Below are 20,538 nucleotides of genomic sequence, written 5' to 3'. Positions count from 1 at the left end.
AAAAAATTAAAATAAGGAAGTAGGAGTAATATCATAAACTACATGAAATGTGAGTGTTATAAAGCGAAATCTCCAAAGAGGTTTATGAAATCATCTCTATTGGTTTTTTAATGAATTTATTATATTATATCTCAAAAATAGTTATTCCCTCCGTCCATTTTTTATTTATTATGTCGCGTTTTTCGAATGTTAATTTGATTAATTTTTCAAGTTAAATTAGATTACATTAATTCAATATTTTAAATAAAAAAAATTCGATATTCAAAAACTATATGAAAGTATTATAAATTGCAATTTTTTGCACATCAATATGATAAAAAATATATAGTTCTTATAATTTGACTCTAAAAATAGAAACATGACAAACAATAATGGACGGAGGGAGTAGTTAAAATATGGACTAATTTGCTTCCAAGTAATTGGTTGTGTTCTGTCTCTGTGCAGACATACCTTTGCTATTTCTGATTATAGATTCAGTACAAAATTTCTCTAATGAATCTGCATAATCTGGTTTCAAATGTTAGGATGAGTTGCTACTTGGCAAAAACCATTGTGTGTGTATCTGGGTTGCATGCAGAGTTCTGTTGTTGTTTTTGTTGCTGACAAACTCACCATAGTCGAGGACTGCTTGCACAAGGCACTAACATATGGACTATACATTCCCAATTAGAGGAACTCTTTGCCATAGCTGATCTTTTGATAAAATAAATGATCAATTCTGCAGCCCATTTTGCAAATCATGGTGCTTGTGACAGAAGGTAAAGCATCTATGATACAACAGTTTGTGATCTTATTTTGGCACACATTACCTTTTTATCATTAGCCTCACTGCAATCAACCACTGAATGCATGTCACCCAGCAGAAGTTACAGCTACTAGTTTCACAGAGTAAATAGGAGCTCACTCTGATGTAAATGAAGAATGTGGCAAGTATTAGTTTCTACATGTTTCCAGACTCTCGCATTCTTTCAGAATTCAGACTGTTGAATAAGTACTTAAGTAAAACAGAGTAGCCAAGAGAATGTCTCGGCTTATGCAACATGATTTCTTTCAGCTGATATCAGGGTTAATTAGAAATTCGTGTTGTTATTTTCTCCCTTTCGAGATCAAATATTGTGGGGGTTAGGAACATAATGTTGTTATACAAGGTTTAACAATTTCACTGCAACTATGCGGGCATTCACCTGTTTCTGGATTCTATTCGCATTGCAAATGGTTGTATTGATTAGCCAAAACCTTTTCATCAGCTTTATTTCATAAAGTGGTACCCCAAACTCAGTACGTTCAATTTTCAAGATGGTTTCTATGAATCACCAAAGTCTTGATAAATGAATTCACATCTTCTTAAAGCTTCATAATCCACATTACTGTTTACCCCGGGCTCCTGCAGGCTAAGCTTGATTTCTAGTTCCCTTTCAGAATGTCATAATATTGCAGTGGTTTCTTCTTGGGCTCAGCACAAGTTTCCTGAAAATGAGCAACGATATGTACTGGTATTGGAAGTCATTTCTACATAGGGATCATTATGTATTTTACACTATAAATGAATCACAGTTGCTCTCATTTATCTTGGTTGAATGGTCAATTACCTCAATTGCAGCAGCCAAGCGCAAAATGGAAGCTTCACACCAGGGCCGGCCAATGAGTTGTATACCTATGGGAAGCCCTTGCTTGTCATAACCAACCTGAGCATGTAACTCAGCGACATGAGATAGCGATAACTACCATTGTTATACAAGGTGAGTATACCTCATTCTGAATGTGATGAACAAATCCTACATTATGGATCATCTGAAGGAAGATGTAGGCTAAAATATGCTTCTGAGGGGATAAAGCTTTTTGGAATATATCTGCTGCTACATTTTTATGAAAACTATCGAAACATTAGGGCAAGGACTTTTCGGTAGACAATTTAATTGTATGAAAACCCATCCCCTTAAGACGGATAAACCAAAATGCAGATCCGTGAGACAACTTACAGGGACAGTAACTGCAGGAAGTCCCAGAAGATTTGCTGTTATAATGAACCGCATAAGATTTCCTGAAAGTAGATCATCACATGAATAGAAATCTAACCTGAAACTTCAAAACAGTAAGCTGTCCGAGAATAGTAGAGAAACAGTATCGGTATAATTTCAACTAACTCCATAGTTGATGATATCTGGTAAGGGGTGAGTGAAGGGAAAAACCTGTAACTTGCATATTAGTCTCCCCAACTTTAAGAGCACTTGGTGGAATTATGGGTGCTGTCATGCTGAAAAAGACAGAAGTAGAAGAAATAATTTTAGGAACATTGCTGCATTTATTCCAACAAAACAATTGACTTCCTGACAAACAAGCTCAGTATGTCATATAGCTAACTTTGACATGTATCAACACCCTAATCTACCGTCTACACGTACTGGACTTGCCATTAAATGTTTTAAGTATCTACATTAACAAGTCAGTCACATGACCACTTCCATTTCTGAGAATATCATATCAGGCACAGAAGTCTGACCAAGCAAAAGAAAGGGGGAAACAAAAAAGAACGGGAAAAAACAAACAGGGAAATAGTTTGAAAAAGATGAGTGATTAATACAAGAAAGCCCTGGTGAAGGATATGAAAGTTTAATTCCACACTTTCCAGAGACTTCCTTGACGTACCCAGTTGTTGGTGTCACAATGATATCCACCCTCTTGAAAATCTCCATATGGAAATACATTAACCTCCGCCTGCAACAACCCAGACAAGAGTTATGTCAATCATGTTTCTTGTATAAAGCATTACTTTCAGTCTTTCAGGATGTTAAACACTCCACCACATCTTATCAAGTCATATACTTGGTTTGGAACGTAACTGAACAACAGCATTGTATCTGGTTTCCAAAATTATCAACTTAAAAGTTTTGGCAACTAATAAAGTGAAAAATCCAACCCACGGTGAGCGACAATTATCTAACGCTTTCAGTCATTTCAGATGCTACCGTATTTCTAAACCGATAAAACGGTTCTCAGTTGGATTCTGAAGCAAATTCGTGACTAAGATTAGATTGTTGTACTTTAGGTAGCTTAAGAAACAATATGTCTCACCTAAGCCGCTGAGCAGCAACATAGTCTGCTGCTGTAAATGAACGAAAAAGTGTCAGATTGGTGCGAGTATCATATGTCAATCTCTCTCCTTTCCTGAAGAAAAAAAACCGGAACCAAGATGATATCATGAAAAAAGTTGAAGCTGCTCCCAACAAGACATTGAGATCTAGTAAGAAGACACTTGATAATAGAATATTCAAAGCAGAAGTGTTTACCCATCACAACAGTCTGGATTCAGTGCGCATAATGCTTCCGATCCAATAGAAACAACATGAGCTATGCGCATCTCATGCAACTCTGGTATTACAATTTCTACTATCTTGAACCATGAGAAAAAGAAAAATATTAGACATACTAACATGTAGAATGGTAGATTCTCACAACATTGTCAGCTAATGGTTCCTGAAATTCTAAACCAAAGCTAGAGGATACACCTGCCAAAGTCCAAGATAAAGCAATGAAGAACATAGTAATGGTAATAGAATTACTCTGCATCCATGCTCTTCTGATAGCTGACTGAGAACATTCCCGCACTTGTCAGATATATCAGTTGAGAAGACATCATTAAACCACTGTAAAAGGATGATGACATGAGATTATCAAATAAATATCCAAATACAAAAACTATTTCAGTGAGAAGTATGGTCACCTCTGTATATTTTCCAAGGCGCAGCGATTCCACAGATTGCAAGCTCTCTTGTGAAGAGAAATTAGGTACACAAGGGAGGGACTGAAAGAAATAGAGGGAGATGATAAATTACAGAAACAGAATGTTTGATCCACCATGATGTCCAAAATCAACAAGATGAATGTGATATCTTAATGAATCTAGAGTCTGCTGGTGAGATTAAAACTACGAACATGGTTTTTAGATGTTCTAAACATGTAAATGATGTTTCAGGTTATTCTGTTCACCAGAAGCTAGTTTTACAAAGTATTACAATGAAGAAAAAGGAAGAAAGCAGAACATTCAATAGAAATACAGACTTTTAAGAATATAGCTGATGAAAAAGCCTTTTGGGATGGTTACCGGTCTCAAAGAGATTCTATCAGCGGGAGAGGACCCCAAAATTGCTGCATACCTGATAAAGTAATGGATATGAACAAATCACATTGCAATTTCCTAGTGTAACTTTGATCCTAAATTTAGTTAAAACAAAGTGAGACCAATAAAGCTATCAACGCAATAACTTATTGAGTAGAACATGTAAATAACATTAACACGTCCAGGAATACTCATCCTGACATAGTTCCGTGGCATACATGACAAAAACACAACATTACATCACTTGTACCACTAGTTCTTTTATGTGCTCTGACAAGATGGTTGAACAATCATTCCACATCTATAAGCAATTATGCATATCGCGATCATTCTCATTTCCTTTCCTCAATAATAAGATTCTTTTAGTTTGTCCTTTACCATCAGCAAGCAGATTTATAAGAGGAAAATTAGGCCAGCTACTTTCAACGTCATTTACTTTATTACAAATGTTTAGGATTAAGCATATTCTCATATTCAAACCCATGACAACTTACACAAGTATGGTGTCCTCAACTGTTGTAGCGATCGGTCCAATGATTGCCACTGTTCCATCACCACATAATGACCTGGATAAATAAAACAGAGGCTATAGTGAACCTGCCCCATACTGAAAGACAATTTTCTCCCATTACATGAAAAAAGAATCATTCGGAACACCATAAAGATTGAATGTCTATGCACCCAAAACTAACTTAATAATAAGAAGGTACAAGTGATAACAGGTTTGATACTATTAAACTGACTGAAGGCAATGCACAAGTGGAAATACTAATCATTTCACCAAAATCACTTATCTCTCCAAGTTAAGAAAATCAACATGGATTTGTCAAATAATTGAAGCCTGTAGAAATCTTTTCTGACAAGTTTGGATGCACTATTCCATAGTCCAATTGTGTACTAAGCTTAAGCATCAAAATCAGTCACAACTTATGGAACTTCACTGAGTTTGGAGTTCTTGCAATCAACCAACAGTAATTTCAAGCTCCGTCCTTGATATTGATCTCCATATTATTGACAAAGGTATATACATCCATATTATCTTAGATTAATTTGGACTAATAAAATGTAACCTGGCAAAGTGACAACTATATAAGTTCCGTATTCAATTATTTACTTTGATAACTAAATTTTATTCTGAATAACTAGAGTTACTTCATTTCTTTATCTTGATAGCTAAAGTTTTATATCCAATCCTTAGCATAGGCAAGCAACATATGAGATGCTACATCAAAATAAAGCTTCTCAGAAAGTATCCTTATTGGATTTACAAAGATTTGAGGCAATATTAACGTGGTAAGATGGAAAATAGCATAAGTTATGATCAGTGGCGTAGCCACAGCCACCTCCAATTGGACACCTATGTCAAATTCTACATTTAAAGGATATATATTTAAAGTTGGACACCATTAACAAAAGTTATGTCTTTGGCACAGTGGTAATAGGTGTCTATATGACTGAAGGAGTTCTGCTTTCAAACCCCAAATATCACAATTTTTTTATTATTATTTTGACAGCGACACACCATTATTCTTGGACATCCTTAATAAAAAATTTTGAGAACATTGTTTTGACTAATACAAAGATCTAGAGAGATAATAAATCCAATTTGAGATGGTCTATCATCACTATACATAAAAGATTGATCTGGAGATATAATAAATCCAATTTGAGATGGTCTATCATCACTATACAAAAAAAATTGAAGCACATTTTAGACTAATGTACACACATGCATATATGAACCACAAGCTCCTAAACGAATAGGCAGAATAAATGCAAGAAATATTGATGGTTGACGAAAGAGGAATAAGAATAATGTTTATACAGTTGAAAGATCTGTTAGTGAGAAAATATATCATAAGCGACATGTACAAGTGTAGGATGAGCTCACCCGGTCATGTCAGTTCGACCATATGTTGACTTCAACCCCACAACACCACAAAGGGAAGAAGGAATCCGAACTGAACCTGTCCTTACACATTAAATCAAGCATCAATAAAATATTGTTTATGAAGATTGAATAAGTGGATTCTTCAGTTTGACATGGAATAAATGTACAACCTCCTCCATCCGTCCCCAAAGCAGCAGAACACAATCCCAAAGCCACAATAGCTGCAGGGCCGGAGGAAGAGCCACCTGTGTACCTATCTGGATCGTGTGGGTTCCGTGTAGTCCTGTCACAGAGATTTTTAACTCGATAAGAAAAAGGGTAGAGAAGCAAAAGTATTTTCGCAACAACTAATAAACAACTGTAGAGCATACCACCTGAGGATATAAACATTTTAGGAAGCAATTGTTAAAGGTTACTGTGAAGGAATCCTGTGAATGCTAGTGTTACATTTAAAACAGAAAGGAAATGTCTGAGGACTGCCTTAGAAAGGGTTAAATGCAATTTAACATTTCCTGTACACAGAGCCTTTCCACAAAAGAATACGTAAATACATACCCATAGTTTGCGTTATTTCCAGTAGTGCCCAAGCCCAACTCATGCATGTTTGCCTTTCCAACCAAAATTGCTCCACAACTGCGTAATCTTGACACAGAAACAGCATCCTTCTTTACCTCACGAACCTCATGCATCCATGTAGTTGCTCCTGTTTGCACCAAGCATATAACTAAATCTGGGAATAGGGCTAGGCCGAAGATGAAAACTAAAATACGTACCCTTTGATTGGTGAGAATAGCAATCTATGTCGTCTTTGATTGCCATGAAAATCCCATCCAAGATTGAGAGTGGATTCCCTGCATTCCCCACAGTACGAAAATATTATTTTGACTGACTACAGTTTGCAAGTACGATAAATTTTGGAGTATTATTTACTTACCATTCAACGATGAGTACAGCAAGGTAAACATGTAAATATCAGAATACCTTGTTCAAATCTCTGTGTAGAAGCAGCAGCTTGCTTTCTTACTTCGTCAGGGTCAAAAGAAATTAATAGTGGGGTTGTGGGATTCTTATTGTTGAACTCCTCAATAGCTGAGATGAAGCGCTCTGCAACCTGCAACACAAGGAATAACTTCTCATCCTAGAGATTAGAAGACACAAACAAAAACCAAGCTACCATAGAAGTGTCTTGCCATCGATGGAGTTGTAAACTTAGATCTGTATGCGTATGCATAATCACGAATCTTCCAATAGCGAAATGATGTGGTTGTATCACCACTCCAATTGCTAGCTGGATCATATTCTGGAAGACACTTTAAGGCTAGCTCAACCCGGTCTTCAGGCTTCGCGTCTTCTTCGATGCTGACAACAGCAGGTTCTGGCTCTACAGTCAGAAAATTCAAACTGAATTAGTGCCAATTATGCAACAACACTTCGCATCATGGCAATGTCAACACTGGCATCCTTTTCTTAATTTTTTTTTCTAAGGAGGTCACCATTGACATATAATGCTTGGTTCAACATTTTTATATGTGTGCGCGCACAAAGTCACATACACATATATACACATCCATATTGATGCCATCAATTTTAACAAGTTTTATCAACATCAATATGAATATGGAAGATCTCACTATTTTCTTACTACAGCACAGTCGTACAAGTAGAGCAGCCACAAATCCCACAACTAAGAAGAAAGAATTGACCTGGTCAACTTGCGTGCATCTACTAATCCATGTACTACTTGTTACATTCTACTAGGTGTTGGCCGTCGGGTAACTCTAATTTACCTGGTCAAAATTGACCTTTGTTGGAATCCGGAACTTGGTTGCCAAGATTGTAAATGTATGAGACTTTGGCCTAACTCAACCACAAAAGCTACCGCACGAGGTTGGACTGCCCAAGTCCACATACGGGAATGGACCTAGTTCGGATACCATGGATTTGGCACCTAAACCTGACTAAATCCAAAAGCTAGCTCATGAGGGAAGATTGCCCGAGTCAATATAATAAAACCACCAACTCATTTCCCAACCAATGTGTGACTCTAACCCAGTAATAAACACACATCCTTGTCCACCCCTTAAGTTTTCCAAATAAAGAGAACCTTGTACAAAATAAATAAAAACGAATACACGGGATGTTTAAATCTACCCTTTGTTCCATAAACTTGTGACTTGTAAATCTGTTCATTTTGTCAGGGGAGAATAAAATACAAAAGAAGTACCTTCCTATTTCATTGCTAATGGAAACATCCAAATTGATTGATTTGAGAGAGAGATTTGCTATAGTAGTTTAAGAATAAACCTTGAGGAGGAAATTCCGGTTTAAACATAGGGTACTCCGGTATGACGGTGTACTTCAGCTTCTGTCATTCATGAATAAATCTTTCTTCAGTCCAAGAAGTAAATTGCACACAAATACAATATCAAGAAACAAACCTCGTCGAATTTGTTATCATTCTTGAGGCGATTCACAATCAAAGATCCAATACCCGGTACTTCAGCCAGGTTCAGAAAGAACTTGAACCAGAAACCAGTCAAATGTGGAGCTTCAAAGAAAAATTTACATTAATCTACTCGAAACAACACATAATAGTACTAACTACTATATATCTCACATAAAGATGTAAAGAATTGAAACCTTGAATATTCTCCGGTATGTACTTCACCGCCGTCAAGTCAATTTCACTCGCCGGTAGCATCACACGCTTGTTCCCCATTTTCTTGATACAGTAACTCAATCTATCAATAATTCACCATAATCATGATCACACAAATAAAGATACAGAAAAATCAAGAAAATCATATACAATACTATGGAACTTATCACACACAACAATGCTTTCGGCAAGAATCGAAGCTCGTCGCCGGGCCAGCGAGCACTGGTTAATGATAACGTGCCCAAGTGAGTGCACGTTTAAAATTTACGAGTAACCCAACCCAATTGGCTGTTCAAATAAACCTGTTGACAACTAACTACAAGCACATAGGGGTGCGGGATATATATATATATATATATAGTTCCTCTATCCTATTGTATTTTTGTGGTTTTTTTAGTCCGTGTCGAAATAAAGGTCACCTTATAAAAACAATTTAATTATAATTTCTTTTTTTTATGAACATTTAAAATATTATTTTAATTATAAATTCTCTTAAATTAAAAAAAAACATATCAAGTCAAAAGATATTAAAAAGATATTACAATAGGCTATCGATTTATTTTACGGTGAAAATATGTTAGGATACGAAAAAAGTATTTTTTACGAAAAATATAAAAAATTAATATCATACTCCTCCGTTTGGAATTATTTGTCATGTTATGCTTTTATCGAAAATAAATTTAACTAATTTTTAAAAGTAAATTAGATTATATTAATTTCATATTTTAAACTAAAAAATTAGATATTCTAAAATTATATAAAAAATATTATAAATATAATTTTTTGCATATTAATATGATTGAAAAATATATCTTAAAGTATTAGTTAAAATTTTTATAATTTAACTCTAAAATTAAAATTTATAACAAATAATATTAATTGAAAGGAGTATCAAATCAAACGAGATCACGTAAACGAGAAAGTAAGCGTAACATTAATTTCAATAATTTTGGTGGTTTCCTCAATAATATCTCTGATATTAATGCTTTTGACTTTTCCTAGGAGGGATATGACAATTTTAGGTTGGGATTTGCCCCGACCATAAAGGCGTGAATTAAACTAATACTTAATTGTTGTTATAAAATATTATAATTTGGTTGTCAATTACACCAAAATATTACTCATTCATTTTCTCTATTGTTTTTTTTCATTACGAAATAATCATAATCTTCAACTTTATAATCATTACTTTTTTAACATTTCACTTTCATAATCATCTTCATTTTATTTATGTTAATGTCATGTTTATGATTAATCTTTTGTATGTCTCTATGCTACACTATAAATAGAGGCATAAGAGTTTATATTGTATACACTTTGAAGGTTCGGTGAATACTTGAATAAGAAAATTTTTCATCTCTTGTCTACATATTTCTATTGCAATCATCTTTTATATTTCATATCTTATTTTTCGGTAGTTTTATAACAATTGTCATTATTTTAATTTTTTACTTTTTTAAAAAAATTAAGTTACTTTATTATTTTATTTTTATTTAGTGTTTTTTTAAATTTTTAATAAATGAATATAAATTAATTTACTTTAATTAACTAATTTAATCAATAAATATGAATTGATTACTTAATTTTTTTTTATGTTGAACAAATATATACTTTCAAAGTTAATAACTTCAAAGAGTAAAAGAGGAAGAATATTGTCATTATGCATTATTTTTGTGAAATGAGATAGAAAAGTTCAAATTTTTTTGTCTGTCCTTTGATAATTTGATTAATTATCAAACTAAAATAATACGAGTTGTTCCTTTATTTATCGTAACAATATCAAATAGAAATAAAATAAAAAATATTTTGATTTTATTGTTTCGTTAAGTTTCCTGTGAGTTAATTTGTGTTACATATTCTAAAAATAAAAAATTATGTTACATTTAAATTGGATCGATTTTTCTATAAGATCATATACATTACAAAATGACTCATATTTTCTGCCTAACCTAACTAATTGAGAGCAATCGAATGAGTTATATTTTTATAAATTGAATATGATGTCTCTGTTGGCAAGAATGATTAAATGATTGACTGAGCGGATGATCTGTCAACGAAACATTCTTATATTTGAAGTCTTTCACATATTTTTTGAATCAAATTCAATGTTAAAAATTTACTAGTGTAATTTATCTTTCACGTATAATTTATGGACTATAAAACTAAAATAAATTTTATTTAATTCACAAAAGGAGAATAACTACCGTAGGACATGGGGTCCTCCTGGTCAACAACGACCAAAAAAATATGTACCTTTACGCAATATTGGCATTCAATATTGACAACAACCAAGTTAGTTGCCATTTATTGCGTATTAAAGCCCACATTTTCTTATGGGAAAGTACTTCATCTATCCCTAATTATTTCTCTAATTTTTTCTTACTTGTTTCTTTTGACAAATTAAAAAAGAATAAATTTTTTTATTTATAATATTTTTAATTAATTAATTAATTTTTAAAAAGTTAAAATATTTTAAAAATTGTAAAATTTTAATTCATACATTTCATGATTAATATGGATAAAATAATAAATGCACTATGTCAATTAGGGTTGTTCGAAGTCGATCGAAACCGATAACTCGAATAAAAAAAAGTTATTGATTTATCAGTGTTGGATTATTGATTTAACGATTTTGATTTTTTTGTTATCGAATTATCGATTCTTAACGGTTTGAGGTTTTTTCTTAATGGGTTAACCGATAGAGTAAATTAAATAATTATATTTATAACATTTTGTATATAAATTCTTTGACTTAAAGTTCGATTTCCTATTTTTATTTTTTATTGTCTCAAACACTTGGTTATTCTACATGTAAAAGTGTTTGTAAAATGTAACTTGTATACTCATCCGCATGGGTTATTTGGTTTGTCACCTTGTCTCTAAGTGATTCTCAATGGTTTTTTGTGTCTCAAATCTTAACGGTTAAATCGATAACAATAAAAAATTAATAAATCAATAACCGATAAGCCGATATCTTAATAATTCTGTAACAATTTAGCATCTCCACAAATCTATAACTAATAAACCAAATCGATAGACTTCGATGCTACTAAGGAATAGTCCCATGTTCTTTTAATTTTAGTATATGGTCATACGCAATTGAAGTATTACGACGAGTACTGCTAATGAAAAGAACATAACAAATAAGAATTTATACTTCCTACCATTTTGGTTTCAATTATTACATCTATTTTTCTTTTTGGTCCTTTTGAAAAAGATTTGAACTTTCTTTTTTTAATTCATATGCTATGTTGTGTTTAAGATTACAAAATTAAAAAATATTTTGATACATTTGACATACTTTTAATTTAGACATAAAATTTTACTTTCTTGCCTTGCCAAATCAAAATAAGTCAAATAAAATGGTGAAACTAATATTCCCTCCGATTCAAAAAATTTATTTTAATCCGTTTAAAAAAGAATGACCTCTTCTTTTTTGTAAAATTTTAATTTCGGTTTTCTACGTGGCATGTTTAAGGCTACAAGATCAAAAAACAATTTTGTACATTTAACCTACTTTAATTTAGTATCACATGATTCAAAAGTTTTCTTTATATTCTTAAACTCTGTGCCAAGTCAAACAAGGTCATTCTTTGTAAAACGGAGAGAGTGTCTTTTACTGCCTCCGTCTAGCAATACTTGTGCGGCTAAAAATATATATTTAACAATAGTTATCCACTATATAAAATCAAGAGATAATTTTACACTTAATTCCTAATTTATGCTATCATTAATCATAATCATTTCCCTTCTTGGATAGAGTGAGTATCTAATTTCTGAAAGGGAGCAAAAGAGGAGAGATGATTGAAAGAGTGAACTGTAGTTGTAAAACGTCATTCGTTTAAAGTAAAGCTATGAATATTAATACATAGAACATCTCTGCTTTACCATGTAAAGTTTTCATCAAAAGACCTGTTTAAAGATTCAAAATGAATGGTTGACACCATCGATGCCAAATAACCAACCTGAGAATGTGAGATGGTTTCTATGAATAACCAAAATCTTGATAAATGAATCCACGTCTTTTTAAGCTTCACGACTAACCTTACCGTTTACCCAGGGCTCCCATGTACGTAAGTAAGCTTGATTTCTAGTTCCCTTTCAAAATGTCATAATATTGCAGTGGCTTCTTCTTGGGCTCAGCACAAGTTTCCTGAAAAAGAGCAATGTTATGCTTTGTTATTGGAAGTCATTTCTGCATAGGGGTCATTATCCGTTTGGAGCTTTGAATGAATAGAAGTTGCTTTCGTTCATCTTGGCTGAATCGACAATTACCTCAATTGCAGCAGCTAAGCGCAAAATGGAAGCTTCACACCAGGGTCGGCCAATGAGTTGCATACCTATGGGAAGCCCTTGCTTGTCATAACCAACCTGAGCATGTAACTCACTGATATGAGATAGCGATAACTACCATTGTTGTACTACGTGAATATACCTCATTTTGAATGTGACCAACAAATCCTACATTATGGATCATTTAAAGGAAATCTAGGCTGAAATATGCTTCTGCAGGGGATTAAGTTTTTTTATTTTTGAAGTGGAGGCGATATATAATCTTGCCTTTACTTCCACAGAAATGGTTAATTCCTTAATGATCACCGGTCAACTAACTACCCTGGATAAAGAAGAAAGCTGTTGCAACTTACAGGGACAGTAACAGCAGGAAGTCCCAGAAGATTTGCGGTTATAATAAACCGCATAAGATTTCCTGAAATATAGAATACATGAATACAAATAGTAGAGAAACAGCCTTTGTAGAGTTCCAACTAACTCCATAGTTGATGATATCTGGTAAGAGGTGACTAAGGGAAAAACCTGAAACTTGCAAATCAGTCTCCCCAACTTTAAGAGCAGTTGGTGGAATTCTGGGTGCTGTCATGCTGAAAAAGAAGGAAGTATCAGAAATGGTGATAGGAATATTCCTGCCAATGCACACAAGCTCAGGATGTCACAAAATCTAACTTTGACATGTATCAGCTAACTAATCTACCGTCTACACATTTGGACTAGCCATTTAATGTTTTAGATATCTACATTAACAAGTCAGTCACGTGACCACTTCATCTCTAAAAATATTATATCAGGTCCAAAAGTCCCACCAACTAAAAGAAGGGGGGAAACAAAAAGAGAAGGAAAAACCTTTCAGAAGGGTGGCCCGCCACCTACCCACTCATCAATCACGGTGTTCAGCTGACTTGCACTGATAGATACCTATTGTATTGGAATTAGGCCAATCAAAAAAAAGAAGGTTGGCTTTGTGCCCTCAAATTGGTTCTGGCCTTATTTCATAGTGAATTTATGGATTTGAATACTTCTAACACTGATTTTTTGTTTGTAAATTCAGAAGAGGGGAATAGTTTGAGAAAGATGAGTGACTAAATGTGCGCACATGAAAAAAATGAGAAAATATGTCCAATAACTGGAATAGAGTAAGCCTTGGTGAATGTATGTAAGTCCTTGATGTACCCAGTTGTAGGTGTCACAATGATATCCACCTTCTTGAAAATCTCCATATGGAAATACATTAACCTCCGCCTGCAAGAACCCAGACAAGAGCTATGTCAATCATGTTTCTTGTACTTCTGAAAGATCCGTTTCTGTTTGTATCTGTAAGAATATAACTACTGAACAACACAGAAATTAGAAGACAATAGTCCTAGAACATTTTCTCCTTTTCAACATCCCATCCTGTTTTCTGAATGAAGCATTACTTTCAGGATATCAAACACTCAACCATATCTTATCAAGTCATATGCTTGGATTGGAATGTATCTGAATTCTTTTAACAACATTGTTGATAGGTTCCAAAGTCATCAACTTAAAAGTCTTGGCAAGTAATTAAGCGTAAAAGTAAACCTAAGGTAAGATACAACTATGTGACGTTTTCAGTCATTTCACATGCCACCATATTGCTAAATCAATAAATCAGTTCTCAGATGACAACAATAACATCAGACCAATTCTCAGATGGAGTCTGAAAGAAATTCATGACTAGGCTAGATTGCTTTAGTGCAGGTAGCTTAAGAAACAACATGTCTCACCTAAGCCGCTGAGCAGCAACATAATCTGCTGCAGTAAATGAACGAAAAAATGCCAGATTTGTACGAGTATCATATGTCAATCTTGCTCCTCTCCTGGTGACAGAAAAAGAAGAAGAAAACAGATAACAAAGATGATATCAGGAAATAATCTGAAGTTGCTCCCAATAAGACATTGAGATCTAGTAAGAAGACATGTGATGTACTAGAATATTCAAAGAGAAATTGTGTACCCGTCACCACAGTCTGGATTCAGTGAGCACAATGACTCAGACCCAATAGAAACAATATGAGCAATGCGCATCTCATGCAACTCTGGTATTACAATCTCTACAGTCTTCAACCATGAGATAAAGAAATATATTAGACGTACTAACAATCTTGTAGAATGATAGATACTCATAATATTGATGCTAATTGTTCCAATAATTCTAAACCAAAGCTAGGAGATACACCAGCCAAAGTCCAAGATAAAGCAATGGAGAATGTAATAATAGAAATAGGCATACTTTGCATCCATGCTTTTCTGATAGTTGACTGAGAACATTCTCACACTTGTCAGATATATCAGTTGAGAAGACATCATTAAACCACTACAAGAGGAAGTTGCTATGAGATTATCAAAGAAATAATGGTCATAACAAAAAAAAATTCAGTGCACAACAGTGTAGTCACCTCTGTATATTTTCCAAGGCGCAGTGATTCCAGAGATCGCGAGCTCTCTCGTGAGGGGAAATTAGGTACACAAGGGAGGGACTGAAAGAAATAGAGACAGATGATTAAATTACAGACAGAACTTCTGATCCACAATTATGTCCAAAATTAATAAGATGAATGTGATATGCTTAGAGTCTGCTGGAGAGATTGAAACTAATAACAGAGTTTTTAGATGTACTAAACATGTACATGATGTTTCAGGTTATCCTGTTCACTAGAAAGGTAGTTCTAAAAAGTAACACAATGAATAAAAAGGAAGAATAGATCAGAAGAATACGCATTCTTTGGTGGTTTCCAACCTTACCGGTCTCAAAGAGATTCTATCAGCAGGAGAGGGCCCCAAAATTGCTGCATACCTAATGCAGTAAGATATCAACAAATCACACTGCAATTCCCTAGTGCAACTTCGATCGTAAATTTATTTAAAACAAAAGTAAGACGAATAAAGCTATTAAAGCAAGAACTTGTTGGTGGAAAAGGTAAAGTACATTAACTGGTACGGGAAGACATATCATGACATAGTTACCAGGCATACTTGACAAAAATACACATAAAATCAACCATTTAGGAGGAAGGATAACTCTGTACTAGCATTTTCTCCAGATCATTAGAATATCTAAATCCTCCTACTATATACCAGGTAAAACTGACTGAGTTTGCTGGCTATGCAATCTGATTGTCCGATTGTCTTGTCAATCTCATGCTAATAATCAAGAAGTACTTTCACTGGTTTAGCAGCTATCAGAATTTACGCATACAACACATTGTGCATCCTAGTGGTTCTTTGTACAGTACTGCTAATTAGAAATTGACAGTCGGGCACTTGATGGGATTACTGGTCCTTGGACAAGATTTAACTGTTTGCGTCTGATTGATAAATCTAAATGAGGTATGCAATTCTAAATTTCCAGAATGCACTTATAGTTCTTTTATATGGTCTGACAAGATGGTTGAATAATCATTCCACATCTTTTTGCATACCTCTATTATTCTCATTCCTTTTCCTCAATAATAAGATTCCTTTTGTTTGTTCTTTACCATCAGCAAGCAGATTTATGATAGGAAAATGAGGCCAGGTCATTCTAACATTCGTTTAATTTATTTGGTTAGTCCGAATGATAATCGGGTAACAAATGTTTTAGAGTAAGCATATTCTCAATATTCAAGCCCATGATAACTTACACAAGTATGGTGTCCTCAACTGTTGTGGCTATTGGTCCAATTATTTCTACCGTTCCATCATCACATAATGACCTGGATAAATAAAAGCGAGGCTATAGTGAATCTGCCCCATCCTGCAAGAGAACTTTCTTCCTTAACATGAAAAAAGAACCATTTGGAACACCATGAACATTGAATGTCCATGCACCCAAAACTGACTTAATAATAAGAAGGTACAAGAGATAATAGGTTTGATGCAATTAAATTGACCAAAGGCAATGCATAAGTGGAAATCACTAGTCACTTGACCAGAATCACTCATCTCTCCAACTTAAGAAAATCTATATGGATTCGTCTTATCATTGAAGATCATTTGGCTGTCATTACTTTTCTGATAAGCTTGGACACATATTTCCATATTCAAATTGTGTACTAAGCCCTATAAGCATCAAAATCAGTCACAGCCTATGGAAATTCACTGAGTTTGGAATTCTTGCAGCCAAACCAACAGTAATTTCACGCTACATCCTAAGCATTGATCTTCAATATTATTGATAAAGGTATATACATCCATATTATCTTTGTACAATTATAACTAAATAAGTTTCTAATTCAATTCTTTTATCTTTACCCTGATAACTAAAGTTTCATTTTCCATTCTGGATAGCTACAGTTTCTTCATTTCTTTATCTTGACAACTCAAGTTCATCCAATCATTTACACAGGCAAGCAACCTATGAGATGCTACATCAAAATAAAACTTCACATTAAGTATCCTCACTGGAGTTATAAAGATTTGAAGTGATACTAATGTGGTAGACGGGAAATAGCATAACTTATGATCATAATATCATCTTTCGGCTACTAAAATGATGTTATTGTGAAAAAGTGTGAACATTGTCTTGAATCATAAAAAGATCTGTTGAGATAATCAAATCCAATTTGAGATGGTCTATCATCACTATAGATAAAAGGTTGATGTATGTCCTAGACTAATGTATACACATGCATATATGAACCACAACCTCCTAAATGAAGATGCAGGATAAATGCAAGAAAAAAAAATTAATGGTTGACAAAAGAGGAACAAGAATGATGGCTATACAGTTGGAAGATCTGTTAGGGAGAAAGACATATCATAAGGCACATGTACAAATGAAGGATGAGCTCACCCTGTCATGTCAGTTCGACCATATGTTGACTTCAAACCTACAACACCACAAAGGGAAGAAGGAATCCGAACTGAACCTGTCCTTACACATTAAATCAAGCATCAATAAAATACTGTTTTATGAAGATTGAATAAGCGAATTCTTCAGTTTGACATGTGTAGGTGTACAACCTCCTCCATCTGTCCCTAAAGCTGCAGAACACAGTCCCGAAGCCACAATAGCTGCAGGGCCTGAGGAAGACCCTCCTGTATACCTCTCTGGATCATGTGGATTTCGTGTAGTCCTGTCACAGAGAGATTTTTAACTTGGAAGTTATAGGGAAGAGACGCTAAAGTATGTTCAAAACAACTAATAAACAACTCTAGAGTTTTCCACCTCAGGATGTAAACATTTTAGGAAGCAATTATTATAGGTCACTGTGAAGGAAGTCTGTAAATGCTAGCGTTACATTTGAAACAGAAAGGAACTGTTTGAGGACTGCCTTCATGTGCACAAAGCCTTTCTACAAAAGAAAATGTAAAATATATACCCATAGTTTGCATTGTTTCCAGTGGTGCCCAAGCCCAACTCATGCATGTTTGCCTTTCCAACCAAAATTGCGCCACAACTTCGTAATCTTGAAACAGAAACAGCATCCTTCGTTACCTCACGAACCTCATGCATCCATGTAGTTGCTCCTGTTTGCACCAAGTATATAATTAAATCTGGAAATAGGGCTCAGTGGAAGATGAAAATAAAATATATACCCTTTGAAGGATGAGGATAGCAATCTATGTCATCTTTAATTGCCATGAAGGTCCCATCCAATATTGACAATGGGTTTCCTGCATAATCCCCACTCAGAAAAATATTATTCTGACTGAGAACAGTTTGCATGTATGATAAATTTTGGAGTATTATTTCGTTACAGTTCACCCATGTATACAGCATGGGAAAGATGTAAATATCAGAATACCTTGTTCAAATCTTTGTGTAGAAGCAGCAGCTTGCTTTCTTAATTCATCAGGGTCAAAAGAAATTAATAGTGGTGCTGCAGGATTCTTACTATTGAACTCCTCAATGGCTGAGATGAAGCGCTCTGCAACCTGTAATACAAGGAATAACTTCTCATCCTAGAGACTAGAAGAGAGAAACAAAAACCAAGCAACCATAGAAGTGTCTTTCCATAGATGGAGTTGTAAACTTAGATCTGTATGCATATGCATAATCACGAATTTTCCAATAGCGGAATGGTGCACTTGAATCACCACTCCAATTGCTAGCCGGATCATATTCTGGAAGATACTTCAAGGCTAGCCCAACCCGGTCTTCAGGCCTCACGTCTTCTTCCAGGCTTACAACAGCAGGTTCTGGCTCTACAACAGTCAGAAAATTGTAACTGAATTAGTGCCAAGTATAGAATTTTGTAACATGGCAAGGTAAACATTGTCATCTAGGCTTTTAATAAGAAGGCCACAATCGACATGTGATGCCAGGTTCCACATGTTTATCTCTGTGTGTGTGGATGCACACGGTCATACATACACATATACATCTTTTGCATCCATGTGATGCATCAATTTAAACAATTTTATCATCACCAATATGAATAGGGAAGATCTCACTATGCCGCCTTTGTCGGAATACAGAACTTGGTTGCCAAGATTGAATTTCCAGATCTTCCGCTATCCCTTTGAGTATTTCAATAAAGAGAACATTGTACAACAATATAACTAAAAATAAATAAAAATTAAATCACATTGGGTGTTTAAACATGTCTATTCCCTTTGATTCTTTACTTGCAAAACGTTCATTCAAGTGAAAATGGAGGTAATTCCAACAAAGTCAAGGGAGGATATAACACAATAAAGCACCTTTCTATTTCATTTCTAACGGAAATACCCAAATTTAGAGCGAGTTGATATCTTAGCTTAAGAATGAACCTTGAGGAGGAAATTCAGGTTTAAACATAGGACCCTCCGGTATGACGGTGTACTTCAGCTTCTGTCAATCATGAATATATCTCTTCAGTCTTTAGTTAACTATTTCATGCATATTCACAACAGGAAGTAAATTGCATATAAATACAAAATTACTTAATCAAACCTCGTCAATTTTGTTTTCATTCTTAAGGTGATTCATGATCAAAGATCCAACACCCGGTGCTTCAACGAACTTCACAAACAACTTCAACCAGAAACCAGTCAAATGTGGAGCTGCCGAAAGAACAAATTGCATACACAGTTCAATCGTAACAATAAAAATTCAATCAAATAGTTTATCACATTCAAGATAAAACCGAAACCTTGAATATTCTCTGGTATGTACGTCACCGCCGTCAAGTCAACTTCACTCGCCGGTAACATCACTCTCTTGTTCCCCATTTCTCAATCTATATTTTTTTAAAAATCACCTCTAATCATCACATAAAGAAAGAGCATTCAAAATCAAAATTATAAAGCTCAATAAATCAATGGAACTTTCTGGAATTACTTCTTACAGCAAGTATGGAAGTTCGTTGCCGGCCGGCGAGCACTGGTTGAGTGAGCGCACGTTTGGAATTACTTTTATACTCCAATTGGTTCTAAACAACTGAACAAGACATTAATAAGCGCATAGGACTTATAGTTGAAATTGACAATTTTAAAGACTTGGAGACTTCCGCATGAATCACAACGAACGGTCATTTTTATTACTTCTCACCCCGTTTTACTTGTCTATTATTTTTTAATATCATGTCCATTCTTTATTTGTTTAGTTTAAAAATAATTTACCTATTTATTACTTCTTAAAAGAAAACTGTC

The 20,538-nt window shown here is 34.3% G+C and overlaps 2 protein-coding genes across 9 annotated transcripts; both read right to left on the bottom strand.

Annotated features, from left to right (window-relative positions):
- Positions 1 to 1,200: 1,200 nt before the first annotated feature.
- On the bottom strand, positions 1,201 to 9,002 carry LOC107008038 (fatty acid amide hydrolase-like). Of its 4 annotated transcripts, XM_015206927.2 has the most exons (21): positions 8,840 to 8,994; positions 8,649 to 8,749; positions 8,447 to 8,556; positions 8,313 to 8,373; positions 7,199 to 7,389; positions 6,990 to 7,119; positions 6,782 to 6,859; positions 6,564 to 6,711; positions 6,179 to 6,291; positions 6,009 to 6,084; positions 4,612 to 4,683; positions 4,103 to 4,154; positions 3,722 to 3,802; positions 3,561 to 3,644; positions 3,288 to 3,391; positions 3,073 to 3,165; positions 2,647 to 2,715; positions 2,190 to 2,254; positions 1,980 to 2,041; positions 1,590 to 1,685; positions 1,201 to 1,467 (listed from the first exon to the last, which is right to left on the bottom strand). In XM_015206927.2, the coding sequence occupies exons 2-21, from the start codon at positions 8,725 to 8,727 to the stop codon at positions 1,405 to 1,407; spliced, it is 1,827 nt and encodes a 608-aa protein (XP_015062413.1). In that variant the 5' UTR covers positions 8,728 to 8,749; positions 8,840 to 8,994; the 3' UTR covers positions 1,201 to 1,404. The 4 variants fall into 4 exon arrangements, with proteins under 4 accessions (XP_015062413.1, XP_027774480.1, XP_015062414.1 ...); XM_015206928.2 differs by lacking the exons at positions 1,201 to 1,467; positions 1,590 to 1,685 and adding an exon at positions 1,700 to 1,856 and having other exon boundaries at positions 8,842 to 9,002; XM_015206930.2 differs by lacking the exons at positions 1,201 to 1,467; positions 1,590 to 1,685 and adding an exon at positions 1,700 to 1,853 and having other exon boundaries at positions 8,842 to 9,002.
- A 3,438-nt stretch (positions 9,003 to 12,440) lies between these two features.
- On the bottom strand, positions 12,441 to 20,414 carry LOC107009421 (fatty acid amide hydrolase-like). 5 transcript variants are annotated; one of them, XM_027918662.1, is made up of 22 exons: positions 20,235 to 20,406; positions 20,040 to 20,149; positions 19,841 to 19,950; positions 19,678 to 19,738; positions 18,920 to 19,110; positions 18,711 to 18,840; positions 18,502 to 18,579; positions 18,285 to 18,432; positions 17,926 to 18,038; positions 17,756 to 17,831; positions 16,605 to 16,676; positions 15,700 to 15,778; positions 15,381 to 15,461; positions 15,215 to 15,298; positions 14,939 to 15,042; positions 14,709 to 14,801; positions 14,134 to 14,202; positions 13,483 to 13,547; positions 13,314 to 13,375; positions 12,943 to 13,038; positions 12,712 to 12,820; positions 12,441 to 12,632 (listed from the first exon to the last, which is right to left on the bottom strand). In XM_027918662.1, the coding sequence occupies exons 2-21, from the start codon at positions 20,116 to 20,118 to the stop codon at positions 12,758 to 12,760; spliced, it is 1,854 nt and encodes a 617-aa protein (XP_027774463.1). In that variant the 5' UTR covers positions 20,119 to 20,149; positions 20,235 to 20,406; the 3' UTR covers positions 12,441 to 12,632; positions 12,712 to 12,757. The 5 variants fall into 5 exon arrangements, 2 of the variants coding, with proteins under 2 accessions (XP_027774463.1, XP_015064245.1); XM_015208759.2 differs by having other exon boundaries at positions 15,727 to 15,778; positions 20,235 to 20,402; XR_003579560.1 differs by lacking the exons at positions 12,441 to 12,632; positions 12,712 to 12,820 and having other exon boundaries at positions 12,962 to 13,038; positions 14,088 to 14,202; positions 20,235 to 20,413.
- Between the last annotated feature and the right edge of the window lie 124 nt (positions 20,415 to 20,538).

Source organism: Solanum pennellii, chromosome 1 (genome assembly GCF_001406875.1).
Source record: "Solanum pennellii chromosome 1, SPENNV200".
NCBI classification, from domain to species: Eukaryota; Viridiplantae; Streptophyta; class Magnoliopsida; order Solanales; family Solanaceae; genus Solanum; species Solanum pennellii.
This window is presented reverse-complemented; position numbering and strand designations above follow the sequence as displayed.

What these genes read in the sequence shown, in the direction of transcription:
- LOC107009421 (XM_027918662.1), bottom strand. Translation starts at nt 20,118, where the DNA reads ATGGGGAACAAGAGAGTGATGTTACCGGCGAGTGAAGTTGACTTGACG. An exon ending in TGGAAACCACCAAAGAATGC is followed by an intron (nt 15,462 to 15,699) that starts GTATTCTTCTGA and finishes TATTTCTTTCAG; the next exon opens with TCCCTCCCTTGTGTACCTAA. An exon ending in GCCTTGGAAAATATACAGAG is followed by an intron (nt 15,299 to 15,380) that starts GTGACTACACTG and finishes TTCCTCTTGTAG; the next exon opens with TGGTTTAATGATGTCTTCTC.
- LOC107008038 (XM_015206927.2), bottom strand. Translation starts at nt 8,727, where the DNA reads ATGGGGAACAAGCGTGTGATGCTACCGGCGAGTGAAATTGACTTGACG. An exon ending in ATAGAATCTCTTTGAGACCG is followed by an intron (nt 3,803 to 4,102) that starts GTAACCATCCCA and finishes TATTTCTTTCAG; the next exon opens with TCCCTCCCTTGTGTACCTAA. An exon ending in CAGAAGAGCATGGATGCAGA is followed by an intron (nt 3,392 to 3,560) that starts GTAATTCTATTA and finishes TCATGGTTCAAG; the next exon opens with ATAGTAGAAATTGTAATACC.